This window comes from Hyperoodon ampullatus, assembly GCF_949752795.1.
Source record: "Hyperoodon ampullatus genome assembly, chromosome: X".
In the NCBI taxonomy this organism is placed as follows: Eukaryota; Metazoa; Chordata; class Mammalia; order Artiodactyla; family Ziphiidae; genus Hyperoodon; species Hyperoodon ampullatus.
In genome coordinates, this window is record NC_136913.1 from 30,463,695 (window position 1) to 30,484,050 (window position 20,356).

Genomic DNA, 20,356 nt, shown 5'->3' on the forward strand with positions numbered 1-20,356 from the left:
GATGGTGATTCACAATTATTTCCCATGTTATGGCTTGTATTTTCACCCAGAGACTATTCATATCTCTCCTCCTGCTGATGTAAACCAGAACATAACTTCACTTGGCCTCCTTACTGACTTACTTTCATTTGTTTTTCCCTCACCATCACAAAGGTTTTAGTTTCCCCCTGCATGTCCTAACCACAATTATCAGAGAAGTTGATGGAACTTGCCGTGCTTATCTTTATAAGTCCTTGTAGAAATGTCAGTAAATCTCTTTTGCTCTCTGCAGGTTGCATTTTTCAATCAAATTAATTAGCTTATTCACAGAGAAGAAAATCTTCTGTTTTCCCTACACCAGTAGTCTTCCTGTACTTCCACAGAGGGAAGTTTTGTCTTTTTCTTCTCTCTCCCTCACTGTACTTCCACAGAGGGAAGTTTTGTCTTTTTCTTCTCTCTCCCTCACCTCCCACCACTCAAAGGGTAATTCTACAGGATAAAAACGAAACAAAACAAAAATCATTTTGCCTACTCTTCTGAAGGTTTCCAGCTCGAGCATGTCAACAGATACTGTCTTGTCTTAATTATTTTATTTTAATTATGCAATCAATGGCACTTAGTTCTTTCATTTCAATCTCATAAACATTGTTAAAGATTGGTAATTGACCAACAGCAGCATGTTTATGTCAAGGTAGTGTGTGCCTAGAGATATCTTAACAAAGTTCTTTATTATATTAGCCTTTGCTTCATTATCAATTCATGTCCACGAAGATATCAGAATTGAAGACGAAAGAAATTAATAAGGAAAGAATCAAATGAGAATAGAATAAAATGGAGGAAGAAAGGAAGAAGCATCTACATATTTATGTTTTTACTTACATTCCTTTGCAAGGAATATTTTTAAATGTTTCAATAATAAAATTATAACTTCAAACACAATTTTTATCACACTGCTCATGTTCCCTTGCCCCACAGAAAACATCCACAAACAAATCCTTTGGGGAAAAAATGAGCAAAGCAATTAGAACAGGCTGGAGGAAAAAAAGAGCAAAAAATATATATGAGGCATAGTTATACAGTATGGTTAAAATAATTAACCCACGGCTAGTCACCTTATTTATAATGATGATAATTCTTTACATTTCATAATAATTTTGCATTCATAATCTACTTTTCATACCCTACCTTGGCCAGTATCATTTAGAGGTGTGCCAGGTTCTGTGGAACTGCCACTGTTCCAGACATCAGTAACTGAGGACCACAGAGGGAAAGTATGTCACCCAGTTCACATAAATAGGTGTTTGAGAAAGGGAGACCTTATCCCTTAGGCAAATTAGAGTAGATTTAGCATAAGTTGGAAATCAGAGCATTTTGTTACCTCTGTATTTTTAAAATTTCCTGTTTTGTTTGATAATTGTTAATGGTTTGTGGGAAAAACAGCATTTCCTAGATACAACCTGTATAAAGGTAGCATCTGTATGTATGACGCAAGGATGCCTGTTTCCAGAGGAAAAATAAAATCTTGACTGTTAGAACGGCAAAAAAGAAAATAAATACAGCAGGAATGGTTTATAAATTAATGACTGGGCTAAGATAGTAGAATACATGCATGCATTATTACAACCACCTCCTGGCATAAGATACTAGCATCTCTTACCTGGGCTATGGCACTGATTATAACTGCCCTGTCTTCTTCTAGTGGTATTACCAATATTTTCTTTACCTGTTTTTCCCCTACTTAAAACCTTTTGATGGCTTTTTCTTGTACTTAAGCTAGAACTCAAAGCCCTTGATTTTACCCTGACACTGCAATACACGACAAGACCCCTACGTATATTTCAACCCCATCTCATACTTCAGCTATCTAATCTTCCCTCCTGCAACTCTCCAGCCATGCTGGCCTTTTGGTTCCTCTATCAAGCCAGACTGTCCCTATTTTAGGGCTTTTGCATTGACTGTTCCCTCTGTCTGAAGTGTACTTCCTCCTGATCTGCAAATGGTGGCTCCTTCTTGTCATTCAAATTTCAAATTAAATGGCACCGCCCCAGAAATAACGTTCCTGGGTCACAAAGGCTAAATTAGCCCCTCAAACTCTATCACATTACCTTTCAATCTCTTCAAAAAATGTATTCCTATCTGATATTTTTCGTGTGTGTGTGTGTGTGTGTGTTTTAATTTTACTGGATGTCAGACTCTCTAGAGCTTCTGGAACCTTGCCTCTTGTGTTCATTACTGTATCCCCAATGCCTTGAAATGTAACTGATATTTTGAGGCAGTCCATTAATATTTATTAATATTTGTCTGTATATAGATAGATACAGATGTAGATTGTATTATATATATATACACACACTGTTACATATATAGTGTTATATATATATCACAATGACTATATATTGAATGTAATTTGATTACTGTTCATAGATATGTTGGTAGATAATACTTATAACTTACAAGTGTAAATATTCATAGATTTTAGTTATCAGTTTATCTGTACTCCCAGCCAATCTTTGTACTTTTGTGATATGACAACAACTTAAGAATTCTAGCTGTCTTTGGTTATATCTCATAGGTCTAGAGAAACCTTAATTATCATTCTTCTCACCCTAAGTCTATGCTTAGGCAGGGATAATGGCTTCTGACTGGGTCTATCCATACCCTATCTTTCTTTGTGGAAGCAAGCTGAAAGGTGCGGACTAATCCATTTTTTGTTTGTTAGCAATTTACTATGCCTTCCTACTCCTATGTAGTCATATGTTTGGAAACAATAGGTAATGCTCCAAATTGAAGCTATTTATCAACATGGCCATGACAGTAAAAACTGAACAGGTAGCAATGTAGTAAAGCAGTAAATAAAACCTCAAATTGTATTTTTTAAATACGGACAACATCCTATTGTTATAATCAGCTTTCGATTCCTCTAAAACAATCTATCAAAAGCCAGGTCCTCCATAGTTTGCATAATGGCTTATCTCATTTAGAATTTTACACATGAAAACCCACAAAGTTAGTGAAAGTGGTATGTGAAACTTACTGTTATTTACAAACTCACAAGAAATTTCTGAATTTGCTTGGCTTAAATAATGCTTTGTGTATGTGTATCTCAACAAATTGTCGAGACAAGTCTATGTGCTACAAGCAGTTCCGTATTAGTGTCTCATTTTAAAAACTCTATTATGTTTTAGCAAAAGCTATGCCAGCTAAGAGGCTGCTCTTACCTTCTTACTAATCTTTCTAAAAGCTTAAATACAAACTGAAGTCCCCCAAACTTCCCTAAGGACAAACTATACTTTGGAGTCAATCTTAGCTCAGTGACATTGCCATTTCAGGTTCTGCATCCTCCAGCAGGATGGGGGTGAGGAAATTACACACATATGTGTGTGTACACGGTCATCCATGTATGTGTGTGTGTACTGTCATCCATCACCTAATGGTAGATATCTCTTTAACAAGGGAATTTTTAAAAATTAACCTGTTTTTAAATGTTATAATAACATTAAAAACTTGGGATTTTAATTTTAGGCTGAATTCACCTTTTCTCAACTCAGTCTCAAGCTGCAATTAATTAACTGTTAGTATGAATAATTAATCCCATATTGTTAGTCCTATTGAAAAAAGAGAGAGAGGAACGATGGAGGTATTTAACCTCCAGAAGAGGATGGCAAAACAGAATGCACGAAGAAAAAGAGGGTGGTGCCACTATGGGAAAGGCAGTAAAAGAGGAGGTTGGATTTTAAAGACTTTCAAATTTTATCTGAGGTTGCTCTGTTTAAGTTGCACAAACGGGTGAAAACAAAAGTTGCAAGCTGAAGAATGTTGGCATATGACCACAAGTAGGAGGCTCTATATCTTATGATTTATAATGATAAATGGGTGGCATAAACTAGTTGAGCCTTGGGCACGGGGGGTGGGGAGACTTAATAGTTATAATATGGCTATTATAATTCTCACATCTGGGGTTAGTTGCAATCGTCAAAATGATCACAGTTGGGGAAAAAGTCAACATGCACAGACTACCATCTCCAGGTTTAGAATACCAATATTCGTGAAAATTCTATCTTATATATGCTTTATTTATTCTTTCAAAATACACGAGCTTAAAAATGTGTTTTTCGAACTCCAGATGGTTTCGGGACCCAGTTTGGGGGAAAAAAAAGATGCTCAGAGTCTGAAAGCTCGTGACGCAAAGTTGCTGAAGGAGTAACGGGATCCGAGGGGACGTCCCCACACCTCCAGAGGCAGCGATCAGGCAGCGGCTCCAGGGAGCTCAGCAGCTGTGTGGATGAAAGACTCTTGGTGCTCCAGGTAGGAGTCAGTGCTGTGCTTCTGAGGTGGGAGAGCCAACTTCAGGACACTGGTCCACAAGAGACCTCCCAGCTCCACATAATATCAAACGACAAAAATCTCCCAGAGATCTCCATCTCAACACCAACACACAGCTTCACTCAACGACCAGCAAGCTACAGTGCTGGACACCCTATGCCAAACAACTAGCAAGACAGGAAAACAACCCCACCCATTAGCAGAGAGGCTGCCTAAAATCATAATAAGGCCACAGACACCCCAAAACACACCAACAGACGTGCGCCTGCCCACCAGAAAGAGAAGATCCAACCTCATCGACCAGAACACAGGCACTAGTCCCCTCCACCAGGAAGCCTACACAACCCACTGAACCAACTTTAGCCACTGGGGACAGACACCAAAAACAACGGGAACTACGAACCTGCAGCCTGCGAAAAGGAGACCCCAAAAAAAGTAAGATAAGCAAAATGAGAAGACAGAAAAACACACAGCAGATGAAGGAGCAAGATAAAAACCCACCAGACCTAACAAATGAAGAGGAAATAGGCAGTTTACCTGAAAAAAAATCAGAATAACGATAGTAAAGATGATCCAAAATCTTGGAAATAGAATAGAGAAAATGCAAGAAACATTTAACAAGGGCCTAGAAGAACTAAAGAGGAAACAAGCAATGATGAACAACACAATAAATGAAATTAAAAATACTCTAGAAGGGATCATTAGCAGAATAACTGAGGCAGAAGAACGGATAAGTGACCTGGAAGATAAAATAGTGGAAATAACTACTGCAGAGCAGAATAAAGAAGGAAAATAACTGAGGACAGTCTCAGAGACATCTGGGACAACACTAAACACACCAACATTCGAATTATAGGGGTCCCAGAAGAACAGGAGAAAAAGAAAGGGACTGAGAAAATATTTGAAGAGATTATAGTTGAAAACTTCCCTAATATGGGAAAGGAAACAGTTAATCAAGTCCACAAAGTACAGAGAGTCCCATACAGGATAAATTCAAGGAGAAACACGCCAAGACACATATTAATCAAACTGTCAAAAATTAAATACAAAGAAAACATATTAAAAGCAGCAAGGGAAAAACAACAAATAATACACAAGGGAATCCCCATAAGGTTAGCAGCTGATCTTTCAGCAGAAACTCTGCAAGCCAGAAGGGAGTAGAAGGACATATTTAAAGTGATGAAGGAGAAAAACCTACAACCAAGATTGCTCTACCCAGTAAGGATCTCATTCAGATTTGATGGAGAAATTAAAAGCTTTACAGACAAGCAAAAGCTGAGAGAGTTCACCAACAAACCAGCTTTACAACAAATGCTAAAGGAAATTCTCTAGTCAAGAAACACAAGGGAAGGAAAGGACCTACAACAACAAACCCAAAACAATTAAGAAAATGGGAACAGGAACATACATATCGATAATTACCTTAAATGTAAATGGATTAAATGCTCCCAACAAAAGACACAGACTGGCTGAATGGATACAAAAACAAGACCCATATATATGCTGTCTACGAGAGACCCACTTCAGACCTAGGGACACATAAAGACTGAAAGCAAGGGGATGGAAAAAGATATTCCATGCAAATGGAAATCAAAAGAAAGCTGGAGTAGCACTTCTCATAACAGACAAAATAGACTTTAAATAAAGACTATTACAAGAGACAAAGAAGGACACTACATAATGATCAAGGGATCAATCCAAGAAGTAGATATAACAATTGTAAATATTTAAGCACCCAACACAGGAGCACCTCAATACATAAGGCAAATACTAACAGCCATAAAAGGGGAAATCGGGGCTTCCCTGGTGGCACAGTGGTTGAGAGTCCGCCTGCCGATGCAGGGGTCACAGGTTCGTGCCCCGGTCCAGGTGGATCCCACATGCTGTGGAGCAGCTGGGCTCGTGAGCCATGGTCACTGAGCCTGGGCATCCGGAGCCTGTGCTCTGCAACGGGAGAGGCCACAGCAGTGAGAGGCCAGTGTACCACAATAAAGAAAGAAAGAAAGAAAGAAAGAAATTTAAAAAAAGGGGAAATTGACAGCAACACATTCATAGTAGGGGACTTTAACACCCCACTTTCACCAATGGACAGATCATCCAAAATGAAAATAAATAAGGAAACACAAGCTTTAAATGATACATTAAACAAGATGGACTTAATTGATATTTATAGGACATTCCATCCAAAAACAACAGAATACACATTTTTCTCAAGTGCTCATGGAACATTCTCCAGGATAGATCATATCTTGGGTCACAAATCAAGCCTTGGTAAATTTAAGAAAATTGAAATTGTATCAAGTATCTTTTCCGACCACAATGCTATGAGACTAGATATCAATTACAGGAAAAGATCTGTAAAAAAAAAATACAAACACATGGAGGCTAAACAATACACTACTTAATAACGAAGTGATCACTGAAGAAATCAAAGAGGAAATTAAAAAATACCTAGAAACAAGCGACAATGGAGACACGATGACCCAAAACCTATGGGATGCAGCAAAAGCAGTTCTAAGAAGGAAGTTTATAACAATACAATCATACCTTAAGAAAGAGGAAACATCTCGAATAAACAACCTAACCTTGCACCTAAAGCAATTAGAGAAAGAAGAACAAAAAAACCCCAAAGTTAGCAGAAGGAAAGAAATCATAAAGATCAGATCAGAAATAAATGAAAAAGAAGTGAAGGAAATGATAACAAAGATCAGTAAAACCAAAGGCTGGTTCTTTGAGAAGATAAACAAAATTGATAAAGCATTAGCCAGACTCATTAAGAAAAAAAGGGAGAAGACTCAAATCAATAGAATTAGAAATGAAAAAGGAGAAGTAACAACTGACACTACAGAAATACAAAAAGATCATGAGAGATTACTACAAGCAACTCTATGCCAATAAAATGGACAACCTGGAAGAAATGGACAAATTCTTAGAAATGCACAACCTGGCAAGACTGAATCAGGAAGAAATCGAAAATATGAACAGACCAATCACAAGCACTGAAATTGAAACTGTGATTAAAAATCTTCCAACAAACAAAAGCCCAGGACCAGATAGCTTCCCAGGCGAATTCAATCAAATATTTAGAGAAGAGCTAACACCTATCCTTCTGAGGGAGGAACACTCCCAAACTCATTCTATGAGGCCACCATCACCCTGATACCAAAACCAGACAATGATGTCACAAAGAAAGAAAACTACAGGCCAATATCACTGATGAACATAGATGCAAAAATCCTCAAAAAAATACTAGCAAACAGAATCCAACAGCACATTAAAAGGATCATACACCATGATCAAGTAGGGTTTATTCCAGGAATGCAAGGATTCTTCAATATATGCAAATCAATCAACGTGATACACCATATTAACAAATTGAAGGAGAAAAACCATATGATCATCTCAATAGATGGAGAGAAAGCTTTCGACAAAATTCAACGTACATTTATGATAAAAACCCTGCAGAAAGTAGGCATACAGGGAACTTTCCTCAACATAATAAAGGCCATATATGACAAACCTACAGTCAACATCGCCCTAAATGGTGAAAAACTGAAACCATTTCCACTAAGATCGGGAACAAGACAAGGTTGCCCACTCTCACCACTCTTATTCAACATAGTTTTGGAAGTTGTAGCCACAGCAATCAGAGAAGAAAAGGAAATAAAAGGAATCCAAATAGAAAAAGGAGAAGTAAAGCTGTCACTGTTTGCAGATGGCATGACACTATACATAGAGAATCCTAAAGATGCTACTAGAAAACTACTAGAGCTAATCAATGAATTTGGTAAGATAGCAGGATACAAAATTAATGCACAGAAATCTCTGGCATTCCTATACATTAATGATAAAAAATCTGAAAGTGAAATTAAGAAAACACTCCCACTTAACCATTGCAACGAAAAGAATAAAATATCTAGGAATAAACCTACCTAAGGAGACAAAAGACCTGTATGCAGAAAATTATAAGACACTGATGAAAGAAATTAAAGATGATACAAACAGATGGAGAGATACACCATGTTCTTGGATTGGAAGAATCAACATTGTGAAAATGACCCTACTACCCAAAGCAACCTACACATTCAATGCAATCCCTATCAAACTACCACTGGCATTTTTCATAGAAATAGAACAAAAATCTTCACAATTTGTATGGAAGCACAAAAGACCCCGAACAGCCAAAGCAATCTTGAGAAAGAAAAACGGAACTGAAGGAATCAGGCTCCCTGACTTCAGACTGTACTAAAAAGCTACAGTCATCAAGACACTATGGGACTGGCACAAAAACAGAAAGATAGATCAATGGAACAGGACAGAGAGCCCAGAGATAAACCCACGCGCATATGGTCACCTTCTCTTTGATAAAGGAGGCAGGAATGTACAGTGGAGAAAGGACAGCCTCTTCAATAAGCGGTCCTGGGAAAACTGGACAGGTACATGTAAAAGTATGAGATTAGAACACTCCCTAATACCATACACAAAAATAAGCTCAAAATGGATTAAAGACCTAAATGTAAGGCCAGAAACTATCAAACTCTTAGAGGAAAACACAGGCAGAACACTATGACATAAATCACAGCAAGATCCTTTTTGACCCACCTCCTAGAGAAATGGAAATAAAAACAAAAATAAACAAATGGGACCTAATGAAACTTAAAAGCTTTTGCACAACAAAGGAAACCATAAACAAGAACAAAAGAAAACCTTCAGAATGGGAGAAAACATTTGCAAATGAAGCAACTGACAAAGGATTAATCTCCCAAATTTATAAACAGCTCATGCAGCTCAATAACAAAAAAACAAACAACCAAATCCAAAAATGGGCAGAAGACCTAAATAGACATTGCTCCAACGAAGATATACAGGTTGCCAACAAACAAATGAAAGAATGCTCAACATCATTAATCATTAGAGAAATGCAAATCAAAACTACAGTGAGATATCATCTCACACCGGTCAGAATGGCCATCATCAAAAAATCTAGAAACAATAAATGCTGGAGAGGTTGTAGAGAAAAGGGAACACTCTTTTTTTTTTTTTTTCGGTACACGGGCCTCTCACTGTTGTGGCCTCTCCCGTTGCGGAGCATAGGCTCCGGACGCGCAGGCTCAGTGGCCATGGCTCACGGGCCCAGCCGCTCTGCAGCACGTGGGATTCTCCCGGACTGGGGCACGAACCCGTGTCCCCTGCATCGGCAGGCGGACTCTTAACCACTGCGCCACCAGGGAAGCCCGAAAAGGGAACACTCTTGCACTGCTGGTGGGAATGTGAATTGGTACAGTCACTATGGAGAACAGTATGGAAGTTCCTTAAAAAACTAAAAATAGAACTACCATATGACCCAGCAATCCCACTACTGGGCATATACCCTGAGCAAACCATAATTCAAAGAGTCATGTACCAAAATGTTCACTGCAGCTCTATTTACAATAGCCAGGAGATGGAAGCAACCTAAGTGTCCATCATCGGATGAATGGATAAAGAAGATGTGGCACATATATACAATGGAATATTACTCAGCCATAAAAAGAAATGAAATTGAGTTATTTGTAGTGAGGTGGATGGACCTAGAATTTGTCATAGAGTGAAGTAAGTCAGAAAGATAAAGACAAATACCGTATGCTAACACATATATATATGGAATCTAAGAAAAAAAATGTCATGAAGAACCTAGGGGTAAGATGGGAAAATAAAGACACAGACCTACTAGAGAATGGACTTGAGGATATGGGGAGGGGGAAGGGGAAGCTGGGACAAAGTGAGAGAGAGGCATGGACACATATACACTACCAAACGTAAAATAGATAGCTAGTGGGAAGCAGCCACATAGCACAGGGAGATCAGCTCGGTGCTTTGTGACCACCTAGAGGGGTGGGATAGGGAGGGTGGGAGGGAGGGAGACACAAGAGGGAAGAGATGTGGGAACATATGTATATGTATAACTGATTCACTTTGTTACAAAGCAGAAACTAACACACCATTGTAAAGCAATTATACTCCAATAAAGATCTAGAAAAGAAGAAAAAATGTGTTTTTCCCCTGCCTATTGTCACACTATAATTTAGTACTGGAATAACAATCCTCCCAGCATATCTAACGAGTTTCTTTGGTCCTATTTTAAAGGTTTTAATCCTCATAAATAATAGCTAAGTAAACTTAAGGCGCTTGGACAATTTCTTTAGCTTAATGTATTCAAATCCACGGTTGGCACTTCATTTCTTTTCATTTAAAAATAAATCTATCTTGTCTCAATAGGCTCTACATGAATACACACACCTAACAATATAAATCAAAGCAAAACATTCAAAATGATGAGGTCTACTTGTTACCTTTATAAGAAATATGCCATTTTCAGAATGTCTCAAAAATTCTTTTTTGATTAAGTCAATATATATTTTTAAGATAATTCACAATCATGCAAGTACTTGAAGAAGGATTTCCAATTAGAGGAGAAACTTTTTTCAAGAGGATTTCCATAAACATATGAAAAACTAATATTTTAAGAGCTTTTCCTTCAGAAGAGAAGTTTCTTGTCAACTGTACCTAATATGTGATTTTATGTGCATGATTTCCTGTGTAAACTTCACGTCTTCTAAATTCACATTTTAATTTTTGGAGAAAACTTAGAAAATACTAACTATGACAACAACTTTAGGAACTTTAAAGTATAGTTCTGTAGATAGTGGTTCTTCTCTCCAATATCTCCACTTCGATTACAAAAGTGAAAACCAAAATATAACAGACACGAAAATCTAACCAAAATGCCCCCTGAAGAAGAGCTGCATACTTTAGGAAAGAACTGAGAATCCTAACTTAAACAAGAAACTGCATCAAAATAATAGTAAGATTCTAAAACTTGCTACTATTAGAAATTAAAAACAGACTTACTTGCTTTGTTTTTCCATGCTAGCTACCCTGAGGCATTCCCATCTTGAATTTAGGAGATTCATTTGTTCTTGAACTTCAGTTTCTTCGTCTTCTGATAATTTCCCTGTCCCAATCAGCTGACTTCCCAATTGGAGAACATTGCCAACTCGTCCCTGATGGGATGTCAAATCCATCATGTACCCCTGACAAAGGAAGAAGTTGATAAGAGTTGACACTGTAGGGAAAACATTATGGTTTTGAATCTTTTTTTTCTTTTTTTTTTGCAATTTTAAATTTGTAGCACATTTAAACTTTATTCCCAGTAAAAGCATTTTAATTTTTAAGAAAACTTAATACTGTTTTTAATAAGAATTAAGGAAAATTACTAGCTTAGGTCACCTTCTGTAGAAGCAGACCCTGAGATCAGGACTTACGTGCTAGTGATTTATTAAGAAGGAGATCTCAGGGGAGATCTACAGGGGAGCCAAAGAAGCAGGAAACAGGACTGGGGAGGGGAGGAAGCCAAGTAAGTGTGTCACCTCAGGAAAAGTCTCCCACTGAGGGTAGTTCAGCCTGATACCCCACAGGTACTCTGGAGTGTAAGTTCTATCTCAGCATTGACCTTGACCCAAGAGAAGGGAGTTGGCCTTTCATATTCCTATCTGAGTCTTTGGCAGAATCTAATCTCAGCATCTTCAAGTGTTATTCTCCAAAAGGACAACTTCCAAAGCTGGCTACTGGAATGCCAAACACATGAAAGTTTATCTTGTTTCCTAAATAAACACTAAATTATCAAAATACAAGGATCTTATAGAGTAAATGAGGAAAACAGAGAGACATCATAAGTCATATGCCTTGTTTCATCAATGTTTTTTTTAATATTTTTTTTAATATTTATTTATTTATTTGGCTGCACCAAGTCTTAGCTGTGGCTCACAGGATCTTTTTCAGTTGCGGCATGCAGGATCTTTAGTTGCGGCATGTGATCTCTTAGTTGCGGCATGCGATCTCTCAGTTGCAGCATGTGGGATCTAGTTCCCTGACTAGGGATTGAACCCGGGAGTCTTAGTCACTGGACCACCAGGGAAATCCCCATTAATCAATGTTTTGCTTTACCTCATGAGTATGAAATTGTTCTTTCACTTCTTCTACATCATTAGAAATCTCCCCTTGTGCTTGCAATGTGTCCTCAGCTGAAAGAAGCCATGAGAGTACTTCTTCTAAAGCTGTCTGGTAACTGTCCAGGTTTACTTCAGTCTCCATCAATGAACTGCCCAATGACTTGTCTTCAGGAGCTTCCAAACGCTGAACAATAAAACAAATTGGGTGTTATACAATTAGTATCTTGGCAGACTGTTCCAGCACATTAAATGATAAATCGAATGAAATATTTAGAATGCTAGAAATGTCCACTTGCATTATCAGAGACACGAACAGCAGAAACATACAATAACGAGCCTGCATTTTAACATCCTCACAAATATACACACAAATTCTCAAATGGCAGTTGGAATCCACTTCGAATTAATATTTTATTAAAGCTCTTCTAGATTACTATAAAGAGTGAATTATAAAATCATCTCTTCATGTTGTATTTTAAATGCCATGGATTTTCATCCATAGGTAAATTTTTTTAGTTCATATTTTCAATCCTTTACATATACATTATTGGTATTATATTTACATAACTTTTGCAATAACATTAAAGGAAACATCTCTTCCCAAGATCCCCTAATAAAATATTTCTGAAAATTCACAGACAAGTTACCAGTATGAAAATAAGTGGGGGAAAGGTAAAATTTAAAAAGAAATAACCTCATTCACACATCTGAAATTTCTGACAGTATAACGACTTCTGTGAGTTAAGCCTTTATTTCCAGAAGGTCATGGTTTAAATAACAAGACATTATCTTAGGCAAAGCAAAATATGAAGTATTTGCTACCAGATTTATTTAGCAGGATGTTAACTGAGATTCCCAACAGTTGTCTTGTAATTTCTCCTTGGATCCTAAAGCTGAGAACAATGGTGACAAAGTGTTCATAATTCTAAAGAGAAGATCCAGGCCACCTATGAAGGAATTGATAAAAAGGGACCACAAAACTGTCCCACCACCCTTAATCCACAGCCTAGCTCAAAGGTGTGTAAGAGGAAACAAGGAGACTGGAGAAATCTGGTGAGAAAGGATTCCCCTGGAGTGCGATGCACGTCCATACCTTCCACCACCTCAAGCCAAGTAATGGAGACCTCAAGAGAATCACCTGTAGAGGTGACGGTAGCTTCTAGGATGGAATATTGACCTCTAAACCTGGCTGTGTATTTGCAGAGATTCAGGAGCTATGGGACCAGTACTACCAAGTGATGGGAGAGAGCTCTTGGGATAAGCTATGTGCCTGCTGCTTTAACCTGAAGGCAATTATCAACAGCAAAAATTTGAACAAATAAGAAAATCTGCATAAATTTTTCTTTAGGCCAACTGCACTCATGGCAGGTTGCTGGGCTTTAGAAATCCTGAGAAGGCCCACACTCAAGAGGGTTTCCTGCTGAGGTAAGGAACACAGGCAAAAAGTTGAAGTAGTCAGAGCAAAAATATTGGAGAAATATTTGGAGAGAAATCTTCTGAACACCCTATAAAGAGAGCAAGCAAGCACTGGGCCCTAACAAACAGGATTTTGCAAAGGAAACAAACAGCATTGTAGAACAACCAGAAGCTACTTGGGGTGGGGGTGGGGGGCAGGGTTCATGACCTTGCCTAGAGAAAAATTCATCCTTTTGATGGCTCTTCCCTGCCATGCCTGCCTTGAATTTCCAGTCCCCAGCAATTCTGGGCCTTATCCCACTGAGCTGCTAGCACCAACTTAATTGTGCTCTTCTGATAAATGCTCCAATTTTGAAACTTTAATATGATAAATTTCTCTATTAAGTCCTTTAGGATGAAAAAGCATAGTGGCAGTCTTTGGTGTAATATTTTCATCAAATGATGCACTCTTAATCTATTTCTAGAGAACTGGCAGAAATAGCGTCACCCTGTTAAGTCAAAATCACCCAACTCCAGTATCTCAAACAGAGCATAAATGCCCCAAGAGGGCTAGTCGCATCAGCCCTTCCCAAGGTCAAGGCAAGTTCTGAAGGTCTGAGGTGTGAGAACAAGTTTCATGGTGTATCCCTTCTCTCTACCCCTAAATACTATAAATAATAAGTATAAAAGTCATCATTAAGAGGAAAAAAGTCACAAAAATGTAGCCTGGGAGATGTGTGTAGACAGAACCAGCTTCATGGTTGGGCAACCTGAGCAGTTTTACGGTGCCCAAGACTCAGAACGACCCCTTGCTTGTTTTATCTCCTTTTTGACATTGCCGTCTTAAAATTCTTAATAATTTTATCTTTGAACTTGGGTTTTGTAAGTGAAGTCCAATGGGTTGATGAAGTATGCATGTGAGCAGAGGAGATAAGTGCAATAGGTGTGTTTGCCCCATTTGCATATAGTGTTTCTGATGTCCCATGAGCCTAGAATTCTGGTGGACCCATGACATGTGGGAGTTGAGCAGACTCAAAGTGAGCGGAAGGTAACTATGACTGAATGAGAGGGGCACTGACAGCCCCAGGAAGTCACGCTTTCTGTTTGAACAGGAATTTGCTTCCAATGCAGAAAGAAGGCAATCCTAAGAAAACATGAACAATCAAAGAACCCTATCATATCCTTTCTTACTCGTATTTCTGTCCTGTATTAGCCAACCATTTATGCTGAAACTGACGACAGAGAAAGAAAGGGAAAGATAGGACAAGATGGTTCCTTTCCTTTCACTCCTTCCTTAACTCATCAGTAAGCTGAAGGCACAGGGCATGGGTAGAACTTACACCTATCAAGAAGTGAAATAAAAACAGCTTAGTTGTACAATGTTTCCATGTTAAGAATGAAATACATAGGCATGCACAAGCTCTGAAATACAAATTGTGCAATGCTGGTGATTCTACTTGAGTTAAATGATCTTATATCTGCATTTACAACTGCAATTGCACAATTTAACAATCAGCAGCAAAACTCATGCTAGTACTCTAAAATTTTAATTTTCTTTATTCAGTATGATGTCAAATAGCAAATAAAAAACACGATGGCAAGTTGAGAGAAAGACCATAGAATAAAGTAAACAGCTTTATATTTTAGTAATTTTAACAGCACTTTCCTTCCTGCATTTTTTTTTTTTTTTTTTTTTTTTTTTTTTTTTGTGGTATGCGGGCCTCTCACTGTTGTGGCCTCTCCCGTTGCGGAGCACAGGCTCCGGATGCGCAGGCTCAGCAGCCATGGCTCACGGGCCCAGCCGCTCCGCGGCATATGGGATCCTCCCAGACCGGGGCACGAACCCGTATCCCCTGCATCGGCAGGCGGACTCTCAACCACTGCGCCACCAGGGAGGCCCCTTCCTGCATTTTTGAACAAGGGGCTCCGTATTTTATTTTTCACTGGGCTGTACAAATTGCTAGCCAGCCCTGTAGGTAGGTGGGAAAAAAAGTACAGTCCACTCCTGGATATTTTGCCTTCCCTGGGTTATGGGTGAGAAGAGATGGGACATTTATTATGTACAATAAAAAGTGGTTATAAAACCCAGGGGCTTTGGAGGCACACAATCAGTGTTTGAATCTTGTCACCCTGGTAAAGTTACTTAGCCCCATCATTAGCCTTAGCTTCCTCCTATGTAAAATGAGAACAATAATACTTTCCTAAGACTGCCATAAGAATTAAAGGAGAGTATATAAAGTGTTTGGCAGAATACCTGATCTTGTGCAAGAACCCAATACAGTAGGAGATAGCTATTAATTATTATTCAATTCTTCTACACGTAAGAACCATTTTGAAACACAACCTGCTCCAAGGTTACCTTCTTAAGTCACTGTCCAGATTTCAACGGCCAGATAATTCCTATAGAAAAAATGACCCAGGAAACTTCTAAGAGCAAGCATCAATTAAATCAAACCTTTCTGAACCTGAACCTCAATCTAGTTCCTATTTAAAAGTTCTAGAAAATATTAACAATCTTGAGTTCAAATAATCTTTTGCAAATGATAAATTGTAAACAACACTATTACTCAAGTAACACAATACTATATTTTACTACTGTACAATCTGGATTAAAAAAGTAAACAGCTCATGATTTACTGATATTTACAGAGGCTTGAATTTTTGGAGAAAATTTTAGAAGGCAAATCTTTATACTCAAGGACATGCTGTCTAGCACTCATAAATTCTGAATCTAAAAGTTTTGTCTGAGGATGTTCATAAAACAAAAACTTTGCAAAGACAGCTATATTAAAGGTAAATTCAAACATGAATAAGCTATGTAAAATTACATAAATAACTCAATTAATCATTATTTATATCCATAAATCAGCTCTACATATATACACGATTATGGTCAAAATTGTCAGCTAGACTCTGAGTAATTTTTTCTCTGTCTAGACCACTGTTTTTCAAATTTGTAAGTCATGATCCATCAGTGATTCATGAAATCATTTTAGTGGGTCATGACCAGGAATATTCTATTTAAAATTAAATAGAATAAAAATACCAGTCTGTGTAATTTATATTAAGGACTAGATTCTTTAGTGAATTTTTGTTTCAGATACATATATATATATATGTGTGTCTATGTATAAATGTATATGTATATATGTTCTGGATCAAGATAAAAAAAATTTATAGCTCATGGAACAAAACTGGAAATGGTTCTAGAATTTCAGGTAAACCCATGAAAGAAGAAATTTGCTTGAATTCCACATTTGCACATTTGCAACAAAACCCTTGGAAAAACACATATTCTTTTTATTTATTTATTTTTTTGTCCATCTTTGAAAGACAATTTGGAAACAAACAAGGACACATAGGCTTATGCTTTTGGTTTTAGCTTTCCAAAATATGTATTCATTGTCATAGTATTACATATTTCACTTTAGCTTGTGGCTAGTTCATACATATTATGGCAAAGAAAATTTTCTAGGAAACTTGATCTTTGCTTCTTATAGAAAAAGATCTATGCATAAGAAAGAGACACCAATCATTTCATGAATGGAGATGCTAGGATCAACTGGAAATAATTTTTTTTCCTATGCTTTGATCTTATTTTAATTTCTGTCTTTATAAAAGTAGTTTATGTTTGCAGTACATTGGGCAAATAATGATTCAGATGAGAGGCATAACAATGGATGGAGGAAACAATTCTGGTTGTTTTCAAAATTAAGAACACTAAAATTTATTCAACATTACCCACACACTTCAAAGGCTTAATTACTACCCTTTTGCACGAAGAATTACTAGATATTGTCACCTGTGTTCCTTGAAGATGTTGCTAATGCATAAAGGTGAAGGAGTAGACAGCAGAAGAGTAAAGTAATGGGGGAAGACAAATAAGTATATGTGTTAGTCCTGCAATGTCCAGGACAAATGTCTGGAAACTCATCTCTAGTAATAGAAATTGTCATAATAAAACAGAGAGTGATAGGCTTGACACGACTCCATACATCAATATTTTTTAAAAACCAGTTTACTATCTAGCTGACCTGGGATAAGTTATTCAACCTCTCTGTGTCTCAGTTTCCCCATCTGTAAAACAAAGAAAATAATAATATATCTCCATAAGACTGTTGAAAAGATTATATGTAATGATGAATATAAAATGCTTAGCACATTCCAGTTTCCAAGAAATGCTTTGCAATGCCTGTACTTGGGGACCAATGTTCGCTGAAATGGTAAATGATTTTTATGAGGAAACACAGTTGAATGAGCTGTGTGTATTTTTAGAAGCATGACTTTGGCAATTCCAACTGAGATAAGTCATCAAATGGCAACACATAGGTAGTGAAACCAGCAATCCAGCAAACCACAAAGCTCTTAGAAAAATAGCTGGGACGTTTCCAGAGGGCACAATCTATCGCTGAGTACTTTTATATTTCTGTTGAAACTGATCTATTTTGGCAACTTCCCCAAATTTAACCTTAAAATGTGATATGAGTTTTAACCTGGATAAAAACAGTTTTACTGTTCTTGGATGTATAAATGCTTCAAGACCTTTTGAAAGTTTTGTCACTTAGCTCCTTTAAATGTGTCACACTTCTTTTTTACACAGTCTAAGACAATGCATGGATGGTGAATTTTTGGGTGTATTCTATAATCTTTTTTATCCTTCAGTGAAAGATTATTTGAAAGCTAAAGGATCATGGAGGGATAACCAAGTGGTTCTTTTACTAAATAACAGAACAGTTCGGAGGAACCAGGATTTATATCTGGAAACATTCTTGCCACATTTCTGCTGTGTTTCCTCTGAGATATAACATGTAAACCAGGGTATTATTCAAAGTATGAAAAATGATTACAGAAGTGATTTATGAGAAGTTAATCCATCATGCAACACTGTACATGACATTCAATCTAATGATACCATTAAATAGGTAATTTTTAATATTGCTTGTGCCTGAAATTCAGTTCAAAGTTAAGCCCTAATGAGGATTTAGGAAAAATTATGGCCTGCTGTATGGCAATATTAAAACAACCATCACAACAACAACTACATCTCTAATAGCAATAACAACAGCTGCCATTATTTATTGGGCACTTTGTGTCAGTCAATTTGCTAAGCACTTAACGTGCATTATATCATTTTTCACCACAACAGTTCAAGACGACAGAAAATAGTAGGATGAGGAAACGGGAACAGAAAAATTAAATAACATGCCAAAGGTCACAAAGGTAACTGGCTGATCTGGTATTTAAAACCAGGTTGCTTGGATTCTAAAACACGCATTCTTACCTGTTCTCTTCAAGGAAAGAGATCCTTTGTTTAAGGTCTTTTGACATTTATAAGGGAAATGCAAATGATATTAAGCCCTGGGAAGACTCTGGATACATTTCATTAACAGTCACAAATTCTCCCCTCTGCCTCAAGCCAAGTAATAAAAGACCAGAGCGGTCCTCTGCCCTGTTGGTGCAGGTAGATTAGTCAGTTGAAGGCAACAGGCAGTTCTTCAGTTTTATCATTGGCTCCTAACAAGAGTGTGCATGCTTCAAGGTACATACTTCAGGGTCTCCTTAACAATTAAATCTCTTAATCTTAAGGTTTAGAGAACTGAGAAGAGCGTATAAAGGTTCACTGTATTTGAAAGAAATAAAAGTTGTGAAACCTTTTGACAAGTTTTTTATCTCTTGTTGTACTAATATTTCTTTTCACATCTTAAAGTAAAAGACTCAAAAGTCAGGGTGGGCTACAAGCTAGGAGGAATCACTCCTGATTTAGGGAAGATACTATAAAAGAATTTAAGGGTATATATGTATATACTATAAAATGAGGCGATGGAAAACATGAGTAGGAATGCAAAACAGAGTCCCAAGTGGGTCTGACGTAGAAAATACATGTCATAAAGACATATGTGTGTATTAGTTTAAAAAAAGACCCTTTTATTATTATTGAAATGACTTGCTCTTTTATCTTCAACAATTTGGTTGAAAGCTGTCCAGCAAACAACATACTTTACAATTTATTTCACATTCACCTCTTCTTTTTCATTCCTAGTGACATCACCCTAAACCACTGGTTCTCAACCAGGAGCTGTTTTGCCCTCTTGGGGACATTTGACAATATCTGGAGGCAGTTTTGATCGTCACTGCTGGGTGTAGAGGGTGCTACTGACATCTAGGACATCTAGTGGGTAGACGCCAGGAATGCTGCTAAACATTCTACACTGCACAGCTCAACAGCAGCATAAGTACTACCACCACCAACTCCCCCTCCACAAAAAAATGATCAGGCCCCAAATGTCAGGAGTGACACTTTGAGAAACTGTGCTAAAACAACACAAAAGTGAGGTTAATGACATGCTCCCCAAATTGATTCCCTCTTCTCTATCTTTTGCTTGCTTCAATCCAACTTGAGCATAGTTGCCACGTTTATAACGGGTATCTTACTCTTACATGCAATAAACTTCAGTGATTTTACTCTTAGAATACAGTCCAAAATTCATACCCTAACATGTAGTGGTCTCAGATGTTTTCCTCTATTCTCTCTCTCACAGCTTTGGAAACCTACAAATAATCAATTTTCATCTTTCACCTTCCTACTTGTATATTTCTCTGCTACCAACATATTAAAACAACAACAACAACAAAAATACTTTCCCAAACATATTTAAATCATATTTGCC

At 37.4% G+C, this 20,356-nt stretch overlaps 1 protein-coding gene across 3 annotated transcripts in view; it reads right to left on the reverse strand.

The window, feature by feature from the left end:
- Window positions 1-20,356, reverse strand: part of DMD (dystrophin) — a gene marked incomplete at both ends in the record, with an annotated part of 2,093,893 nt that overhangs the window by 1,491,626 nt on the left and 581,911 nt on the right. For all 3 annotated transcript variants that reach the window (XM_079728248.1, XM_079728247.1, XM_079728246.1), the window contains 2 exons: window positions 11,194-11,375; window positions 12,289-12,477. In XM_079728248.1, coding sequence (XP_079584374.1) covers window positions 11,194-11,375; window positions 12,289-12,477 — 371 coding nt within the window. The remainder of the gene's footprint in view (window positions 1-11,193; window positions 11,376-12,288; window positions 12,478-20,356) is intronic.